The sequence below is a fragment of the Megalops cyprinoides genome, chromosome 4, assembly GCF_013368585.1.
Source record: "Megalops cyprinoides isolate fMegCyp1 chromosome 4, fMegCyp1.pri, whole genome shotgun sequence".
NCBI lineage: Eukaryota > Metazoa > Chordata > Actinopteri > Elopiformes > Megalopidae > Megalops > Megalops cyprinoides.
The window spans coordinates 30,679,514-30,695,432 of NC_050586.1; the positions used below are offsets into that span (position 1 = coordinate 30,679,514).

Genomic DNA, 15,919 nt, shown 5'->3' on the forward strand with positions numbered 1-15,919 from the left:
CTGTTATATTGCTGTCAGCACTACAAATAGTGTAATATGTTAATTTGAAGATACTGAAGTGTTTAACAATAATGTTTTTAATGCTACATTCATATATATATTCATGGTGTGAAATAAATTCTTGCATTTTCGCAGAAATATAGTGTCACAATCAGAGAGTTTTTTTTTGCATATTTTAGAAATATCTTGATCTAAAATATGCAAAAAAAACATGATCATATACACCATGAGTGGGCCTTTTCTGAGTGCTGAGATCCTCTTTAGTACCCTTAATGGAGATGGTATTTAAGTCAAAAAAATAATTACTGTTTTGATGATTTTGTTTGGCAACAGCTCCTGACACATGTATTTGCTTTGGGTATTGAATGGACTTATATAACTAACAAAGACTGTATTGCTGTGATTCTTTGCACAGTATTGGTGGTAGTCAGCAGTGTTATTGATGCTGTCCATGTATGCTCTGGTGGGAATCTGTAGTTCAGTGCTCCGTTCCCCTCCCTCACTCCCATGGCAGGGAGGCTACCACAGCGGAGAGCTCAGGGCCGATGGAGGCCGATTACGGGGCGAGCACGGACGAGGAGCAGACGCAAAGCATCCACTGTTCCCAGGTTTCAACAGTGCCTGTTACGGGTAAGATAATAGCCCTTTGCTTCACGGGGAACAGTCAGAACCAGATACTTAAAGAAACACCCCTTAAAAAAAGAACATATATATATGTGTATGTGTATCTGTATGTGTGTGTGTGTGTGTGTGTGTGTGTGTGTGTGTGTACATGCATAAGGGCAGACCACAACAAGCTAGCATTAATCATTACCATATGAATGACCCACCTCATTACTGAAAAATGACAAAATTACAAACAGGCCGTTTACACCGGGTTCTTTCAGGACAACGTCCCAAACCTCCAAGCTTTTCTTTACATCTACTTCTTAGAAGTGTTTTTATTTATTTTAGTTTTGTTTCTCTTTTTTTCTGTGTATACCCCTTTCACTCTCGGAGGATCTCTAATTGATTTTACAGTCAAGGTGCGGGCGCTTTCTGGTGTTAGCCAGTTGTCCGACAGTAATAACGGGGAGATCACCAAACAAATGAGAAGAGGTGGCTGTAGAAGATGCTGCTTTCTGTTAATTAGGATCCTGAATTGGGTTTTTAGGTTAGTCTGGCCTGTGAGGAGGAAGTTTTATGTTTGCATTGCATTCAGACACTTTAATCAGGCAGAAATATCCTTGGTCATTGGATCTCTGAGGCTGAAGCTTAAGTTCCCTCTCTGGGTGGTTTCGGTCCTGTGTTGCCAACCAGAAAATGAGCCTCAGCCTGTCGCTGGTTGACTGATACCACAGGAGACCTTATTTTTTCCTCAGACCCGCCCTTTACATCCCATAACGGCATTAAGTCTTCAAACCACACTGTACTTCCCATCATGCTATATGGTTTTCAAACCACACCATCCTTCCCATAAGCCCTGTTTAAGGGATTTGTTTAACCGCTTGATTGCTTGACTCTGCGGCCAGACATAAAGTGACATCAGCATTCTGGTCACCTTTACTTCCTTATGTTTCCACTTAGTGTTCTCCAAAGGCGTTCTGTCTTTTCACAGGGTTCTTCCTCTTACTGTCTACAGCACGTGCAGATACGGGGCGGGCAAATGCCAAACATGTTCTGGTGAAGAGATAAACAATGGCTTTTTTTTTTTACTTATTTTGTCCTTCAAAAACTGTCTTTTACCATTTTCAAAAGGTACCAAAAATGATTCTACAGGCAAAAATGTGTTTAGACATCCTAATCATTCTTTCCCTGGGAGAAATCTTTAAATGTTTATTGAAAAAGCCTTTCTAGTTTGATATGCACATTCATTGCCAAACACATATTAAACTATTTAATTTCTGGTGGAAATGGCCCTATGTTTCTCTTCAGTTGGCAGAGGAGCGCTCTTCATAGGACTATCGCCTTTAGGATGAGAATGCAAAATCACTGGCTCACCTGTTTGATTCTGGAATGGCCCCACAGCACCTAGCCCTAGACTACTTTTGTGCTTTTCCTTCAGACAGGGCCAGCCTCTATGAGCAGTTCTGTCTCATTGTCCCAAATGTCCTTTTCTTTCCTCCTTTTCCCTCTTATATTTGTTTTATTTCACGTTAATTTTCCCTCCATCTCCTTTTTTTCTTAAGTGTCGTCTTTCTTTTTTTAGTCGACGCTTCCCTGCTCTCTCTTCCTGTTTTCAGACCTCGCCATCAGCCCACTCCCTGTAACAGCCATGTGCAGGGTGTAACACATGATGTCATTGCGGTGCTCCTCCAAGCATGCATCGCAGCGTGATGACTTTGGGTCCGACATCATCTGCTCGTTTGGCAAAGCGCGGACCCGCGTGGGGCTTTACAGCTGGAATGCAGAAAAATGCAGAAAAGCCGCCGCCGTCCTGAAATGGGGGAACAGAGGCGGGAATGATGGATGTGAAAGGAGAGGCTCCCATCTGCTGACCTGCTGCGGCTAGGATGAGCTGATCCCCGTCAAAGTGGCTCTGTGTTATTGCATTACATTACTGTCATTCAGCAGACACTCTTATCCAGAGCAACTTACATTGGATAGTTTTCACGTTACCCATTTATACAGCTGGATTGATTGGACTGATTACTGATGCAAATGTGGGTTAAGTACCTTGCCCAAGGGTACAGCCGCAGTGCCCTAGCAGGGAATCGAACCGGCAACCTTTCGGTTACAAACCCTGCTCTTTACCACTACGCTACACTGCTGTCCCTGACCCGCTGCTGTGGAGCAGTGGGATAGAAGATTCACTGCGCAAATGTCCTGTGTGCTCCACTATCAGAGGTATGGGATGGCATTTGATGCTGTACAGCCATTGCGCATTTAGCATTTTACTTTTGATTGGCAGGCAAAGTGTTTGAAGCTGGGTGCAGCCCATAGGCTCTGTAGGCTTTCATTCTCTGCCGGCAGGCTCCTTCCTATTCCAGCCATCTGCTCCCTCATTCCCAGCATCCCTTGCGTGCTGGTGTGTTGTGTGTTTCCAGGAATCCACCCCCAAAACACACACGCATGTCTTGTTCAGTTATGGGATTTCGACATGGAGTTCCGCAAAGGGGTCCCTGTGACGTCAGAGAGGGTCCGTTTCCATGTGACTGCCAATTGACTCATGCCCCACATGGCGGCTGAGTGGAACCAGAGGTGATAATGCATTTCTCTTTGTTTCTGGTCCAAACCCTGTGGAGTAATGGCCTCTTGCACAATCCCGCAGGGGATCGCTCCACCATGAGCTCTACTTTTCTCATGTTGTTAAAAGATGAGCACACATTCTGAGGATTCTCTTACACACTCATTGCATCCATAGGAGCAAAACAGAAGCAAAAACATGAAAGAAATATAATTGGATAGATGGATTAATATATGGATGAATGCATGAATGGGTGATGAGAGAAAGGATAGATCAATATACAGACAGACTGATTGATAGAGCCTCTAAACTGATACGTAAGTGATTTTATGACATGAGTGAACACTATCTCAACCATAGTGAGGACCGGATTAGGTGAGGCTGGTGATGGAAAAGCACCTGTTTGAACAGACATTGGTTAACAATGTTACTAGGGTCGAAATCCAGCTTAAAGCAAAGCATACCAAAACCACCCTTGCTTTTTTATTAATAAAAAGAACCTTTACTGATTTAAATACGTGCACTGAAGAAAAAAAATGATCTGTTCACTTTCTGCAATGGCCATCAGTACGAAATAAAACTGAATTACCCAAACTCATTAGGGTCATTGTTTGTTGTCTTGATATTAATGATCCGGGTCAGCTCTTACATCATTCTCAGTATGTCTTTAGCAATCCATCACCAGAGTGCACAAAGCGCTCTTTGAAAACTTCGAGTTTTTTGGCTGGACCGCCCTGGACTCCCCTCGCAGTACCGTACGGAGTAAATACAGCGTGGCATATCTCATCGACTGAAGATAAAGGGAGACGGAGGCCTGCCCCTTCTGAGTCATCTAAGCGAGCACTCGGGATTGATACCCAAGGGGGTGGGGGGGGGGTTCGTTCCCGGATTCCATGTTACCTCACAAACCTGAGGATGACTCAGAGGTCCTGCGGCACTGCCCTGCTGGAGCATGGAGGGGGTTTGAGGAGAGGGATCAAGTGTCAGAGTGGGCGGGGTTTGCATGTTCGATTTTGTGTTCTTTTATTCACAGTACTGAGGAGCAGCCCTTTTGACACACATGAAACACATCATGCCAGACACATGACACGTGAGGTTGCGTGGACATGCGCGACCCTGTGTCAGCTGACAGCTATTTAAGCAGCTGTTTATGCACTTGTTGACATTGGCAGCAGCCCAGACTATACCAGCTGTGGGCAGCCCACCGACCCTCACTCGCTTGATTTATAATAGGCTACAGTGTGTCCACCACATTACATCACAGCTTTCATTTTTTAGGGGGGAAATAAAATATAACATTGACACAGTGCAGTACAGTTATGAGTAGCATTGTACTGAATGGTTTTTAGCAAGGCTGGTTTTCGACACCAGTTCCTGGAAGTGTTTTAAAAGAACAGAAAGAAATTAGGAAGAAGGCATACTACAGATTAATTTAGAGTTGGTGTTTTTCCAGCCAAAACTTTAATTTGCAGGAGAGAATTTTATTGGGTCACCCTTTCTGAAAGAGGGAGTTTCAAGGACCAGGGCTTAAACATTCCATGTTCTTTGTCAGCTTGGTCCTCTTCCAGAGACTTTATATCCTGTAGCTGAACATTATATGAAAATATAATAAATGATGACTGAAATTACGGTATAAAGAGATGACTGAAAACAAATTGGGCTGGGTCGTGATGTCATCTGCAGTTGGTGGATCAGCAGCAGGGATGTGATGTGGTCCAGGCGTTTTGATGGGCAATTTGCTCTTCTCGTTACTAGCACCTCATTGGCAAGGAGTGTGTGTGTGTGTGTGTGTGTGTGTGTTTGTGTGTATGCACACACGCATGCAGTGTGCATAGATAGGACCATCTGTTAGCATTCTGTCATGGGCTCTGAGGGGCGTTTCCCACTTGGCACGGAGAAAGCCAAGAATAACAGACCTTTGTAAGTTCGGGAAAGTTGTTTTTGAACCGTAGTGCTAATGCGTCTATACTCTATCAATGGTTTGTAGAGATGTTTTTGGCTGTACTGTGCACTGCTTTGTCAGTGTCTGTTTCAGTGCAGTGATAAAGTAAAATGGACCGATATCTTTTTTTTTTTTAATATTGATACAAGTCAGCCCTTAAAATATGTACATACAGACATACTGTACATAGATCTACACACACACATATGTATGTGTGTGTGTGTGTAAGATCTCCATGGAGATGTGCGCACTGACCAAGGGAGAAAAAGCTTCCGGAACTATGACTCCCCTATTTCAGGCACATGCGAAGGCTCAGCTACTTAAATCTTATATGTTTTGAAACATTTCATTTTACAGAAGTATAATATGTATGTATATTTCTTGAGACCCCTTATCATTTTATCTGCGGGGCTTGGCAGAGAATGGAATGGACCATTCCTTTTTTTCCGTCAGCTGAAATAAACACCCAGCCAGTGACTTTATGGATGGATTTGCACCATCCTCATTGGTGGAGCAGTTGGCCCTGCCCTCCTACATATTGATAAGATGGGAGCTGAGCTGCTCCCTGTATGGGCTAGGCTGTTTTTAGATGGGCTGTTATATGAATAGGCTGTGTCTGGAAAGTTTTGGTTCCTGACAGTAGAATATTAAATCCGTGATGCTGTTGTCTGGGACTAAGGACTCTCCTCCTACCTCACCAATTCACATAGGATAGACATAGGGTGCAGATCTGTATTCGAAGTACGTCCGTCCACTTTACTGCTTTTTGTCTCATTAAAAAAAGCCTTTCTTGAGAAAGGCACCATTGGATCACATAACAAAAGGCATTATTTGGCCTGTGATGTGGTCACCCATTCAGGGAGGGACGCGAAAAACTAAACAAAAAAGGTTGCAGGCTCTGGGATTTAATGAAAGTTAATCATAGGAAGACTCCATTGGAAGCGTTTTAAAGACCTTGTCGAGACTTAGGAGCTGACTTAGAAAGTGAGGTCATGTGTTCCACGTTTCTTAAGGGCGGATTGGCTCTTTCTGTGTGCCATTTTGTGCTTGGAGAGTTCTAGAAACAACTTGATTATTTTCAAGTCACTGTTCATTAAAGCAACTCTTATTTTCCCCCCATAAACAATTGCTTGTTTTCTTTTTTTCCCCCAAATGATACAAGCCAGATAAGTCAAAGACAGATGCGAAGTAGACGGCCATGTGTTTGGCCTGAAAAAAAGAGGGGCACTGGATGCGATGTGGTTTGGCCATAAATGTAAGGAGTGCTGTCTGTGAGGCTCTTATACTGTATCTGCATTCCCTTCTGCGCGCCCCTGAAAGTGCGACGACACACGCTCAGTCGAGAAGCATTACGTCTCTTTGTCTCCACGCTCGGGTCCCAGCAGTCCTGGTGAGGGAGATACTCAGAACGCGTGATCAGAAGTGGCAGTGGTGCAATTATGGGCAGAGTGCATAACTGGACAAGACCAGCTAGGGGCGAGGCCGTGCATTTGACAAACAGCCTGTCACATTTATGATCTCAGTGCGGCTTTGTGCGTTGATCTCAGACACCATGGGCATGCGAGAAGGCACGCTTTTCCCCATAATCCCCGCCCCGGCGAAAGCCTCTGACTGTAGCTCCAGCTTGGTCACCTGTAGGTCCGGTGAGGCAGACCAACGTCCTTCATGTGACGACAGCAGGCCAGATTACATCAGGATGTGACCCTCTGTGAGCTTCAGGTGCTTTTTAAGTCTGTTAGCATCAGCAGCAGTAGCATCTGGCCTCCATATCCAGTCTTAGCATTTGTTCTAAGGTGAGATGTAGGCCAGTATTGGTGCGTGTGTGTGTGTGTGTGTGTGTGTGTGTGTGCGCATGTGCGCACATGTCTGTCTGTCTTTCTGTGTGCGCATGTCTGTCTGTCTTTCTGTTTGTGTGTGTTTTTCTGTCTGTGTGTGTGTAGTGCGTGTATGACAGTCAGTGTGTGCGGTGTATGCAAGTGTGTGAATTTTGTCTTTGTGTGTGTGTGTGCGCGCGCATGTGCATGCATGGTTGTCTGTCTTTCTGTGTGTCTGTCTTTCTGTGTGTGTGTGTGTGTGTGTGTGTGTGCGTGCATGTCTGTCTTTCTGTCTGTCTTTCTGTCTGTCTTTCTGTGTGTGTGTGTGTGTGTGTGTGTGTGTGCGCGCGCATGTGCGTGCATGTCTGTCTTTCTGTGTGTGTGTGTGTGTGTGTGTGTGTGTGTGTGTGCGTGCATGTCTGTCTTTCTGTGTGTGTGTGTGTGTGTGTGTGTGTGCGCGCGCGCGCGTGCGTGTGCGAGCACGGAATGTGTGTGCCGGTCTCTGCTCCACTCTCTTCCTGCAGAGGTGTTGTTCCCCAGGCCGTTGGGGTCATGGGAGGTTATCTGGGTTCTCCCTGTCTAAACTTCCCAAATTGCCCTGCAGATGAATGATAATCCAGGGATCAGAGGGCCGCATGGTTTCGGCACACCTCATCCATCAGGTGCTTCTGCGAGAAAAAAAGCCTTAGTGAGGATTTCACAGACAAAGAGCACAAAAAAGTCCCAGGATTATCACCTTTTACCTGCCGTTAGCATTGTTTGGTGCTGAGATTAGCCTGAATCGGGGTCTGTGCTCAGAAAGGGATACACACAATGTTACGTGTGATTCAGTGGTGCCATGAGATTAAAGTCACGATGGGGGGATCTGGTATGGATCAGAATTGCCTGCAGGTTTGTAAGGCTCTCCATGATCTAAAACTGCTTCCCAGAAAGAGGATTTCTTGCCTGGGAATAGTGAGTAGCCACCAGGAACAGCAACATGGGAAAATCTGCCATATGTCCAACACTAGTACCATGAACTGAGCCATGGCAGGGTATGAACAGACCTTTAATCTGGTTATTCCCATGGTTTTCAAACCAGTGCTCTCTGTCTGACACCCTGCTATTGTTTGGTTTTCTGTCTACATCCGTTGGTATCAGCTTTCCAGTGCTGAGAATCTGCTGAGTGAGACATGGTTTGGGCCAAAATGGCTTGCCTCAAATTAACAACAGGCAGCACATGCATATAACTTTTCATTGTTTGATTTTCCGCGTTCCCCCCACTCTGGCCTAAAAAAAGTTTCAAAGTGGTATCGACACTGAGGTATGTGACTGACCACAGTCACAAGGGCACAAAATTGCCAACATTTTTTTTTTTGGTGCATGGATTTTCAATACTCCTCGACCACCCAAAAAGGGACCCTCTAATCGCTCTTAATTGCTTTACAAGCAGAGCGACAAAAAGCAAACATGCCAGCCCGGACCCTGTCTGGCAGTCTGTCTCACCCTGCTGGGCATACGTCCCTAACAAAGACAGGATCAGCCCGATCTGACAGCTCTTGAACCGTGCGGCCGTGTTCAGTCTGCATAGGCGATATGGTTCCAATTACAAACAATGTAACAGGATATTACGGACTTCAGTTTTCTGGTATTGCCAGGGAGGTTGTAAAGTTGTGTGTGGTAGGCAGCATGGTTGTGGTTAAATTAATTACCATCGTTCCAGACAGCTCTGTTCAGCATGACTTGCATAGCTTACATTTTAGGCTTTATCCATTTATACAATTTGATATTATTACTCAAGCGTTTTAGCTTTGCTCAAAGGCACGACATTGATGTCACATCCAGAAGTTGAACACGACATGCTCTAGTAATAAGTTGGTGCCTTCACTTTCACATGGTTGTATTGTCCTTTGGGTAGTGGAAGCAGCCATAGATATCACAGAGACAGGGAGTGAGTTGGCCATCGGGTTTGTGCTTTTCCCACTCCAGATGAGGCCAGCAGTTCCATGGACCTCGGCCTGAGTGACATCCCTGATGTGGCGCCCAGCCGTAAGCGTCGGTGGCGCCATCTCCATGACCCCGGGTCCGAGAAGGTTCCGCAGGAGCTACAGCAGACGGCAAGGTGGGACGGGGCGGGGTGGTTGTTCATGCTGCTTCTCTTGTTTCTACCTTCATCATCACCACCATCATAATCATCATAGTCATGTTTTCTTCCCCCAATGATGCCCTTATGTGATCAACACAGAATGCAAGCGCTGGTGATTTTGAAGACATGATCGAAGAAAGGGAGAAAAAAGCTTTGGGGATTTATTTTTTCTCAAAAAAATGTTCTAATCAGTGTTGTGTTATGTTTTATGCTTTGGTGTCACAGTCTTTTCATTGATGTCAATATTACATATCAAAGTTCATCATAAATCAGTGTTAACTCAGGCAAGACAAAGAAACAGGATACAGGATACAATCACCCTGCCTTGCTTCAATCAAGCCACATAAGACCTGTGAGACGTTTATATACTCCTCCAGGTGATTTGCTGCATAAACAAGACTGAAGGTAAGACCATGATGGAGATATTTTAGTGGCCTTCATTTGATATGTTCCATATGCTAGCGACCAAACCCACTATATGGTTAGCCACCATACTACCCTGTATCATTCTCTTACCAAACAGCTGAACCTTTTTTATTAGCAGATGCACTTATCCAGAATGACTTGCGTAGATTACGTTTTTACATGTTACCCATTCATAACAGCTGGATGTTTATTGAGGCAGCTCAGGATAAGTACCTTGCCTTAGGGTACAAGAGCAGTGCCAGGCAGCCTTTGCTCCTTACCACTACACCACACTACTGTACACTATATTGTATTAGAGACTTCCTGGGAGGACTAGGTTGCTGCCTGAAGTTTTGGTCGTGAGTAGAGGTACACTGTGTAACCAAAGAAAATGTCAATGTCACTGTAGAAGGTAGCTTATTTTGGATGACATATTAAAGAGGTACCGGTGCACTGTTAGTATTAAAGAAGCAATGGCAGTTTTCAATAGTAGTGTGGTGAAATTCCCAAAGTAGGTCTCTACATCTGGCTACTGACACATGCCCTCATACACAGTTGATTGGCTACACAATCACACCCTGTACTCCAGGTTATCACTATAAAAAGTTCTCAATTGGTTTTCATTTGGGTTAATAAAATATTAACCAAAATATTATGCCCAATGCAAAGCTGAAGTTAAATATGTAGGAAATATATTTCATATTTTTGGAATCCAAAAATCCCAGGCAACTTTCATTTAGTGTCTCTCAATTGCAGAATTATCTTGAACTTTGGAGTAATTTAGAACCACAGTGTAACGCCCAGCATGGTGTCACATTTTCCACTGCCCCTTATTGTACAGCCTTTAAGTGTGTGAAAGATTCTTATTGAGCTTGATATCACCTGGCAGCTCAGGGTTTTCTGCATCATTTAAAAAGAAAATAAAAATATTGGGCAGGTACATGGGGCACTCAATCATGTGAGATCCCTTTGAGATCTCTGAATAGATACTTTGGGCTTTGTCGTGAGATCCTTTGTGTTGCTGCTTTTGGCACCATTTACAGTACTTCTTTGCACTGTAACACATGAGGGATACCTGGAAAAAAAGAAAGAAATAGTACAATGGTTCCACGTGAAGGCTAGTGAATAAAATGTCTACCAGCTGAGCAGCACATAATGGCGCACCTTGTACAATGATCATCTTAAGGGTCTCAGGCTTTCAAATCTATGCCTGTTTGTGTGGAATTTTCTTCTTCATTGTGATGGTGTTGGTTTTCATCTGTTGTCTGATGACATGTAATAAGGGATGATTGTCATCTGTGCATTTTTCCTACAAAGGACTGGTATCCTGGCCAAGGCATCATCCATAGAACATAAGTGTATACAGTAAGTGTACACAGTAGAACATAAGTGTATACAGTAAGTGTACACAATAGAAAATAAGTGCATACAGTAAGTGTACACAATAGAACATAAGTGTATGCACTTGAATGGATACAGTTATGTTCTGTTGTGCTGGAAGTTGCTCTAGATAAGAGTGTCTGCTAAATGAATGTAATGCATGTAATGGATCCAGCCTTTCATCCTCAGTCGGCCTGTGTTGGGTCTGGCTCAGCACACCCTCTAGGACACTAATGGGTGAATATCATCAATTTGCATTTTACACTTGTGTTTCACTTGAACCTTGAATATTTTAAATGATTTATCTCCAAAATTTATGTTAAGCATTTAAAAACAAAACCCTACAAAGTTAAACTGTTGTAAAGGAAACCCTGGAAAAGTACTCATGAGGTAGGTGATCTTTATAAATTTCATTTTTAAATGCATGCTATGCCCGAGAATGTTCAAAGATGGTGTACATTCAAAGCAAATCAATAATAGACATAGAAACTCCACTGTGATACAGGACTTCTGTGTTTCACAGTTTATTTAATTCCAGCTGTAGAGTGTTTTTCTGAAGGGGCGTACACAAACAAAAAGTGATATCTGTAGCACTTGCTATAAACACAACATTTATTCTGACAGGGACAGTCAAATGAGGCTATTAATGTCTCAGCCAGTGAGGAGATGGATAAAGACATGCAAGGCATCTGTGTCCGGAAATGAGTCTAAATGGGGATAAATGACCCCGTTAAAGAGGCCCTTGGTGGTCCTGAATGAAAGCCACGTGCCCATTCTCTCTGCTCCTGTGAAGCATGAGAAGTCCAAAGAAACCAGCCATCACAGGTCAGACCTATTGCTGTTCATATAAACTCATGGTCTACTGCTGCTGTGTTGAATCACTTCCTGCAGTGTAATCTGAGATAGCCAATCACAAAAGGGGGGGGGGGGGGCAGGATGCTCAAATATTCAGGTTCCCATATAGGCTGTAGCAGTCATGCAGATGTAATCCTCAAAGTAAAATGCAAGAAAATATGTCAGTGTTATTCTCACAGGGAGCTTCAAAAGGGTTTGAAGAGTTAAAAGAACTGATTCATTTTGTAGAAGAATGATGCAGTGTGGAAGTTAAACATTTATGCCTAGTTTGTGAAGCTGGGGTTTGTGTGGCTTTTTTACAGCGCTGAGAACTCAATTCTAATGTCTGTTTGTTCTAACACGAATGGCATTGCTATAACTGTGCTACTAGGGGGGAAGGGTTGGGGCGTGGCTGGGGGGAGGCGCGTGTCAGGGTAGCCGGTCCGTCGGATCAGAACGTCCTGTGGCCTGAGATGAGGTCAGAGGGGAGTGGCCGGGTGGCCGGTGGCGAGAGGGGACAGCCGGAGAGCCTCCAGGACTGTGGCACGGCCGGCCCGCAGCGATGGCTTTAAAGGGCGCCCCTCCGCAACCTTGACTTTCAGCACCGCCTCATGCCGGCTTAGCTGGAGCTCGCTCGCTCCCCTCCTTCCTCGAACGTGGTAGCTCAGTGCCCATGGAAACAGCTGGTCCAGCAGCCAGCTTGTGGCTGACGATCACAAGCTGCCGTAACGATCCTGCAATTGTCTCATTTGCACCTCTGTTTGCTCCTTGCTCTTGGATGCCAGCATCCCTCCTCTCCAAATAACTCAATTTGCTGTTGCTCTCATTTCTCAAAACAAACAGGCCGGTTGCTCGGACTGGAAATCAAAGTGTAATGCACTCCCTGGTCAGTCCAGTATCCAGAAACCTTTGCCACAAATGGAAAAGAAAACAGATTGCAAATGAAGCTGTTGTTTTATGTATTCCTGGAAAGCTTCCACAGCTCCTTGTCATCCATATTCCTTAAAGTGCCTCTGAAATCCATTTGTTTTATTGTTCCACAAAAACACCTCTCTTATCATTGGCCAGTGCCACTTTGTAAATCTGCAGATTCTAATAATGATAAGAAGATGTCTGTGTACCTATCTGAAGGATAGGTAATATACATTTGTGTATACTTTTGTTTGTGTTATCATCTCAGTGGTTTTTCCTAGAGGCAGTTAAAAGGCCCCCAAATACAGTAAACCCATGGGGCTGTGACGATGATTTGTAACTCATTTTCTAATGGGACAACGTCTGGAACGAGCAAACGTTCAAAGCCCATCCCTTCTCTTCAATGCTTGGTCAGTTCCACGAGCTACATTCTCCTCGGGGCTGCGGTGGACATGAGCGAACGTGTTTGTGGTTGAGCCCATGACAGTGAGTTATCTTCCTCTGGGTGTTCTGTGGAGAAACGCGTTCGGATGAGGAACTTGGAGAGGCTGCTGGGTGCGGGGCCAAGAGCATGGAAACAATTTTAAAACAGTTTTACTTCATCCTCGGCAGACGTGCCAAGACAGAGCGTCTGCTTATTTCTTGCTGCATATGGCATAGGGACAATGAAAATGCCACCTTCCACAGCACAGGACAGAGTCCAGTGCCAGCCTTTCGCTTAGATCATCCCAATATAATAACTGCGGGCGCTTGTTATGTTGTTACATTTTAACTGCAGTAATATTCACCATCCCTATGGCTCAGTGGATGTTAGTGTGTGGTCAGAGCTGCCCTAGGAGAAATTACATTGGGTGTTGTGTTCTCTGTGTGGCTGTGGGGCAAATTAGGCAAAAGGAGTGGCAGTGGGGTGAAGATAGGTATTAGGAATTAGGTGAACACAGTGGATTCCGAGAAAGATCCTGTGTTCAGATCTTAGCTTTGCAATGTGTGCTGTGTGGCGTGTTGTCCTATTTAGAAACAAGGGCTCACGTGATTGGCTGGCCGCTGCTGGGTGGAGTTGGCTGGAGGTTCATATCCAGTGAGTGATCAGCAGGGAAGCAGCCAGAGGGCCCCACCCGAGACTCAAACCTTTCTCTTGAGAAGAAGAGTGACCCCCGTTTAAAATGTCAATGCTCTGTTACTCATTTTTGGTCAACAGCCCAACAGTTAATTTCATTAGCTTTTGAGACATATATATTGAGATGGGTGTTTTGTAAACATGAATCTTCCTGCTTCTTTCAGCACAGCACAATCATGTTGAGGCACTTCTCTTTCTCAGACATTCGAGCCTGACCAGCACAGAGGCCATTTCTTCATACTGAATGTTTACTTCAACTGCTGAAAGTTGGCAGCAAAACAAATGACTTCGTTTTTGACATAAATATGGCACAGAGTATTGTAAACCTACAAAAAAACCTCACTTTCTTATTACGTGTTTAACATAATGATGCTTAACTTGGCGTAGGGAATTGTGGGGTGTTGTTTTCCTTACATTGGGAATGTTGATCAAGCCAAAATGTCATTCCAGCAATGTGTGACCTTCTGTGTGTCTGTTAAAGGCTGAGTAAATTTTCAAGTGCATCAGTGGTGATCTTTGAATTTTTGGTGAACTGATTATTGAACTAAAATATCTTGGTAAAAATGGTAATAAAAAGACAGGTGTGATATTGCTTTAGAATTATAGCATTCTTCAAAGAAATGAACCTACTTTTATTAAATCTATTCATGGCCCACAGCAGGGGAGACTCTATATTGTTCCATGGAATGTTCTTAAATACCGTTGTAATATGTTTTGCTCTTCATTTGGGGAATGGGAACTTGGATCTCTGGGCTCCATTGAATGGGAAGTCAATTTGTTATTTCTTATTTTTTTTTTTTTTCAATGTAAAGAGTTTGGACAGGAAATGTGCGTGCCGAGCTCCATTCTGTAGGCTCTTCCCATAGATTTGTTACACACTAAATTTAAAACAGGTTTGCCCTCTCCCAATGTCATGTCAGTGCCCAATCATGTGCACATCCATTACTTTTACCTCCACCATAGAACCGTGATGGCAGAGGCGAGAGCCATGATATCAGATATGTATTGACTGTTGCTAGGATAAACAAATGGTGTGAGCCTGTTTCTCAACAAGGCTATGCACTGCGAGGAAAAAGAAACGCCTCGGAAGAAATCTCTGCAAATGCTGATTCCTACTTTCCTGCCTCTTTTCCCTTTGGTGGTATGTGTGGAACATTGGAGTTTGATTAAATTTCACCAAACATCCTCTGGGTATAAGGTGTATGGTGCAAATTGAGGCACAGCCTGGTTCTGGTTTTGTGTGGGAATGGATCTACACCAGCCCCCACCGAAGACAGCAAATTCCTAAAAGCCACAGGTCAGCTACTGTAGGCAGTTTCAACCCTTTTTTCTCCTTAATGATAAACCCCTACAAGTACTTTCTGCCCTGTCCTGAAAACTTTACCACCCCCTCCCCATGCTGTCCCATCCCCTCATCCCTTCCCCATTCTTTTGCAAGACAGTTAGCCTAACGGGCCTCACTTCAAGGACTGCCCTGGGGGTGCAGCCCCTGTCCCCAAACGACCTCTCCTATTGAGGTGTCGGGGATCCCACCCAATCAGGTGGCTACTGCATCCCCTTGTCAATCGACGGCAAGCTGATCAGTCACCCGCTGACCGACCTGTCAGGCGGATGACACACGATGATCGCTGTGAGTAGCTGGCAGGTGCGGGCTGCTCCGGCAGGTGTTGCAGGGCGCAGATGAGAGGCTCTGACGTGGCGGACACTGTTAGCTCTGCTGGCGCGACGTTCCTCCTGGCCAGGAGCTCTGGACCCGCAGAGCGAACCTATCACAGGCCCACCTGACAGGCCTCTCTCTTGTGCTGATTGTGATAGATGCATTATTCGAGCGCCAGCGGGAGATGGTCGAGTCAAGCGCCACGCAGCCATCTGCATGGGTTCAGACACAGCCCATCTTCAAAAACGTAACACAAAACACGCCTTTGGCCTGGACATGTTTCAGTGCTAGCTGGAACTGCTGGGTTGGGGGAGGGAGCAGGAGGGAAAGATTAGGCAGATGAATAAAGGCCCATCTATTTGTCTCGAGTAGTTATACATCTCTTGCCACCAAGTGTAAACCTGCCAGCTTCTGAAACTTGCACCGCTGCATCAGGGGTGGATGTTTCCATGAGGACAGCATTGTGGAGCTCCAAAAAGAGCCACGAGTCACAGGTGGCCCTTTCCTTTGTCTTTATCCCCGTGCCAGCACTGGCAGCTGGAGTATCTCTGCACTGTTTTTGTTATT

General features: G+C 44.7%; 1 protein-coding gene across 1 annotated transcript in view; it reads left to right on the forward strand.

The window, feature by feature from the left end:
- Positions 1-15,919, forward strand: part of LOC118777112 (DNA repair protein XRCC4-like) — a 74,909-nt gene that overhangs the window by 44,910 nt on the left and 14,080 nt on the right. Inside the window, exons 6-7 of the mRNA XM_036527847.1 lie at positions 515-630; positions 8,891-9,023. Of these exons, the coding sequence (XP_036383740.1) occupies positions 515-630; positions 8,891-9,023 (249 nt within the window). The remainder of the gene's footprint in view (positions 1-514; positions 631-8,890; positions 9,024-15,919) is intronic.